The sequence below is a fragment of the Bactrocera dorsalis genome, chromosome 2 (genome assembly GCF_023373825.1).
Source record: "Bactrocera dorsalis isolate Fly_Bdor chromosome 2, ASM2337382v1, whole genome shotgun sequence".
NCBI lineage: Eukaryota > Metazoa > Arthropoda > Insecta > Diptera > Tephritidae > Bactrocera > Bactrocera dorsalis.
In genome coordinates, this window is record NC_064304.1 from 22,523,898 (window position 1) to 22,528,553 (window position 4,656).

The 4,656-nt window shown below is 35.7% G+C and overlaps 1 protein-coding gene across 1 annotated transcript; it reads left to right on the forward strand.

Annotated features, from left to right (window-relative positions):
* The first annotated feature begins 1,100 nt into the window (after nt 1-1,100).
* Nucleotides 1,101-1,644, forward strand: LOC125776473 (uncharacterized). Its single transcript, XM_049448529.1, has 2 exons — nt 1,101-1,252; nt 1,318-1,644. The coding sequence occupies exons 1-2, from the start codon at nt 1,182-1,184 to the stop codon at nt 1,634-1,636; spliced, it is 390 nt and encodes a 129-aa protein (XP_049304486.1). The 5' UTR covers nt 1,101-1,181; the 3' UTR covers nt 1,637-1,644.
* The last annotated feature ends 3,012 nt before the right edge of the window (nt 1,645-4,656 follow it).

Here is a 4,656-nt window from a genome sequence, read left to right on the forward strand (position 1 = left end):
CCTGGGTTTACGAGTTTTCAATTTTTTGTTATCTTCTTAAACTCTACAACATCTCTAGAATATTGTCATACATTTTCAAGTTAATCCGAGTAATAGTTTCGGATATACAGCTTTGAGAACTTGTGCGCTCGAGGCTAGCTAGGCCAAGTGTGTCATCTTTAAACGCGTTTTTCTCGAAACTGTGTTTTTGAAGACGGTTGGCAAGATTTCTCTAGAACTACTTAAACGATCTTCATGAAATTTTACACAGGTTTAGATACAATTCTTAAAGACTTGGACAAAGGATTTTTTCTTCGATTACAACTATTTGAAGAAAAAAATGTTGGGAAATATTTGCTGAAATATCATTTTTTTTTTGTAAAAATGTCTGCCAAAAAATCAATTTTCAATTTCTTTTCTTTCGTTCAAGTTCTAAGTTAAGGTTTTAACTAAAACACTCCCTTTTATCACTTTAGATGATACTGTAAGGAGTTATCCCGCCACTCACCTCGTGTCCAGGCCTGTTTTCTACTACGTCTTATAAGAAGCAATCTCAATCCTCTCTCGTGAATCTTTCTGGCTTTTGAGAAGCTTTTTTCTCACTTACTCGTTGTTCAGCAGGGTTTAACATTAAAGGGCTAACTATAATGTGAATAAGCTAGCTTAAGCCAGCGTAAGCAACTGTCCGAATACACACAAATTGTATGTTGCAACTATAATGTGCATAACATCAAGTTTCGTTAAGTTTTGTCAAACGTCATTTGCTTAAGCAAAATGCGAAACTGATCGCATGTTCCGTACGGAATCAGCTGTTTTCTATTTTTGTCAATAGATACATCGTTTTGAAGAAGAAGAAGAGTGTTTTGTCAACAGATAAAATCATTTTAAATTTAAATATGGAGGAGGACGAATGCTTTATCCAAGCTTTAATAGAAAGTGTAGAAAAAAAGAAATGTTTGTACGATAAAAGGGATCCATTTTATTTTAATCGTATAAATAAAGATAAAGCATGGCAGGCAATTGCAGAACAATGCGGCAAAAGTGGTATGTATTAACACTGTTATAGGAACATATATTTTTGTATTATATATTTTTTATGTTTGTTTCAATTAAAAGATCTAGAATGCAAACATAGATGGAAGCTACTCCGGGAGCGATTCTGCAAGGAAATAAAAAGGCTAGAAGCTCCATCAGGTAGCGGAATGTGCTACTTGGAGGAATGGCGTTTTTTGAAACCCATGATGTTTTTAAAAGACTCCGTCACACCGCGTCGGTATGTACTTTGTATATAACTTTTGTTTGTTTGTTTTATTTGTATATAACTTTTTCATTGTACAGCACCCGTGATAATGCAGAAGCAAATGCAGAATCTGTCTTGGATTCGTCAACAACGGATAGTTTGACTGAAAGTCCATCGCCACCTCAGAAGAAGAAGAAAAGTAGTGAATTAGAAAGTCTCTACCAGAAGCTTGGCGCAACTATAAATAATTTAGAAAAGCAGATGGCGGCGCCGGCTGAAATATGTGAAACTGACGAGGCTTTTATGACGACGGTTTTGTGTCTAATGAAGGACCTGCCAGTGTCGGTCAAAGATGAATTCCAGGAGAAAATGATCTTGGAATTATATCGCTTACGTCGCGAAAATAGACAATCTTAGATTAGATAAATGAGGATTGCACCGCGACCTAGGGTCTATTGTGCCCTCTCCTGACTCACAGCGTCTCAACTAGTCCCAGCAAATTGATGAATTCCTATATAGTGATGAGTGATATTGAGGAAACAAGAATTCAAGATAATTTATTTATTTTTAAAAAAGCATGGAGCACTGATTTTTGTTTAGTATACTTTATATTTTTTATAGCAAATATATGTACAAAGATGCATAAAATGCATGTACCTGAACTCTTTTGAGTAATTTAATAAAAAGAATTGAATGAATTTAATTAAACCACATTTAGTTTTATTAAAAAAGAAATAAACAAGTTCGAAATGATATGTGATTTTAGAAAATGTTTTAAAAATTGTTAAAAAAACTGCATAAGTTATTTCTTATTTCCAAAGAACTTCTTCCACCGTAATGATGCAAATTAGAAGATTGCGTAATCGATGGGATATTACTTTCAACTTCTCTACGCCATATACCGTCATGAAAATCACCATTAGAGTCCTCCCAATCAGCATAGTTGCTTGCAATATACGAAGATTCATTAACGTTATTAAGCATAATAAAATTATGTAAGGCAACGCACGCCAAAACAATTTTTTCTGCATTTTCCGGAAATAAATGTAATGTTGTTAGTAAAACTCGCCAACGCGCTACTAGTATTCCAAATAAGTTTTCTATTGTGCGACGAGCTCTTGATAACCTTTTATTAAACACCTCTTTTTCATTTGGTAGCATTCCCCCAGGGTATGGGCGCATTAAATTTATCCCTAAAGGAAAGGCAGCATCACCAACGAAGAAGTGTGGAGTTTTTTGTTGCGTATTTGGTAAGTTTTTCGCTGGAGGGATGGGAAGTTTCTGATTTAGCAACCTCTTTCCAAATCGACTCACTTGAAAAATACCTTTACATGTAAAGAGAAACAATAATATTAATTAAAAAAAAAACAAATGCACAAATATAAAAGTCCTCACCACCATCACTCTGACTTCCATATGCGCCAATATCTATATAGGTAAACCGATATCGTGAATCACATACTGCTAACAACACAATAGAAAAAAATTTTTTGTAGCAGAAAAATTGACTACCGCTTTTAGGTGGGCATCGAATAGCGATATGCTTCCCATCAATAGCTCCAACACAGTTGGGCATATTCCACAGTTCCCAGAAGTCTTGAGAAATTTGCTTGAAATCTTCTTCATTAGGCTCAGATACATACACAGCGCCTAACTTTGTCCAAAGGACTACAGCTGTCTCCAGAATAATGCGCCTAACCGTTTCCTTCCCCAGTTGAAATGACCATGCCAACGATTGAAACGAAGTTCCTTGTGATAAATATCTTTAAGAAAAAGAAAAAAGAATAAGACATAATAAAAATATATTAAAATGAACAAACTTACTGTAATGTCAAACCTAATCGACATTCCGGTTGCACAGGCTCCCTCAACGAATTCTTTTTTAAAAAGGGCTCAACAAGAGTAAGCAAAAGTCCATATACTTGTGGCGTCATTCGCGTGTATATAAAGAAATCATTGTGGTCAATCCTCTTTATTTGCAGGAATCGTACAAAAAAACCTTCCTTCTTCCTTTTTCTGTTTATTTCCCTGACTGAACACGACCGAACTCTTTTTTTTGTAATTTCACTAATTTCTGTCAATATTTTTATTCCTTCTAAAACAGAAGAAAGCATTTTAATTGTTTTTAAATATTTTAATTTTCTGTTCATTTTTTCAAAATGCAAACTAAACAAAACCAAAACACAAGTTGTTTTTTGACACTTTCTTCTTATGCATGTAAGCACATTATAGTCATTCAAAAGTCTACTCTCCATTCGTTATGCATTTGACAGGCTTTTCGTTCATTTTTTGACAGTAACATACGGCAGCTTATGTATATTATAGTTAGGCCTTAAGTGTCCTCCAGTTACAAGAGCCCACGGCATTTTGATAACTTCGCCCGACAAAACTCTGGTACTAAATTTTTCTACAAATAAGTATTTCAATACTTTTTAAACGCACTGTAAATATTCTAAAACATAACGAGCCAACCTATTTTTATTGCCCGCCATGTATCTTAATGCTCGTTACATTTTGAAGAGTTATATTACAAGAAGGTCATTAAAAGCAACATCGTAATTTGTTGAGATTTATAAGCGCACGCAATAGAGCGACAATAAATTTAAATAAATGTACATATTAGAACTCGCAGCGGCATTAATGGCTGGCAGGTCAAAGGGCGAAATAAAAAATATACATATTAGACTACGGGATAAAAAAAACCAACGAAAGGATATCCTACTCAGCGCCGCAGAGCGGCCATTTCCTTTTTATGCCGCCATGTGGATGAAAGTAAATCGGAGAAAATGGCGTGGTGAGTATACCAAAGCAGTCACCAGCAGCTACATACAACAAATACAAAGCTCGATGGCAACCCACTCCTGGCTAGAAAGTGAGCTTTGCCAGCGTTAGTGCCATTTATGGCTAACAATTAAATGGATTTCACTCGTTTTATTGTTCCAGTGTGCCAGCGAGCGAGCAGCGGCACACAAGTCATCAGATAAGCACAAATATTTTTTTATTATTATCCTTTTTTTAACGTGAAATATTAGAGACTCCAACCGCTTGGCATGTGGCAAGTGGCACGAATGCAGATGATGATGATGAGGCGGCCAGCAAAGAGGAGAATGAAATGATACATTTAAATTAAAGAAGACACCGCAGAGTATGGCCATAAAATGTTGCCAAAATTGTGCGCTGCAACAACCCAAAAGGATATTCGCATGCACACATGCAGAGGCATAAGCATATGCATAGGCGCAAATGTATTAATGCGCAAGTGTGTGACTTTAGTTGTGTGTGTGTTGGTCATAAAAGTAGCGAAAACAAATTAAATGTTTCAAAGGACAACGCCGTAACTGTTTTAAAACGTATATGTGAGTGCTACCGAATCCTACAGTTGAATGTAGAGCATGCGTTCTGCCATAGAAGGTTTGCTAGAGCAGCAGGATCTGAGA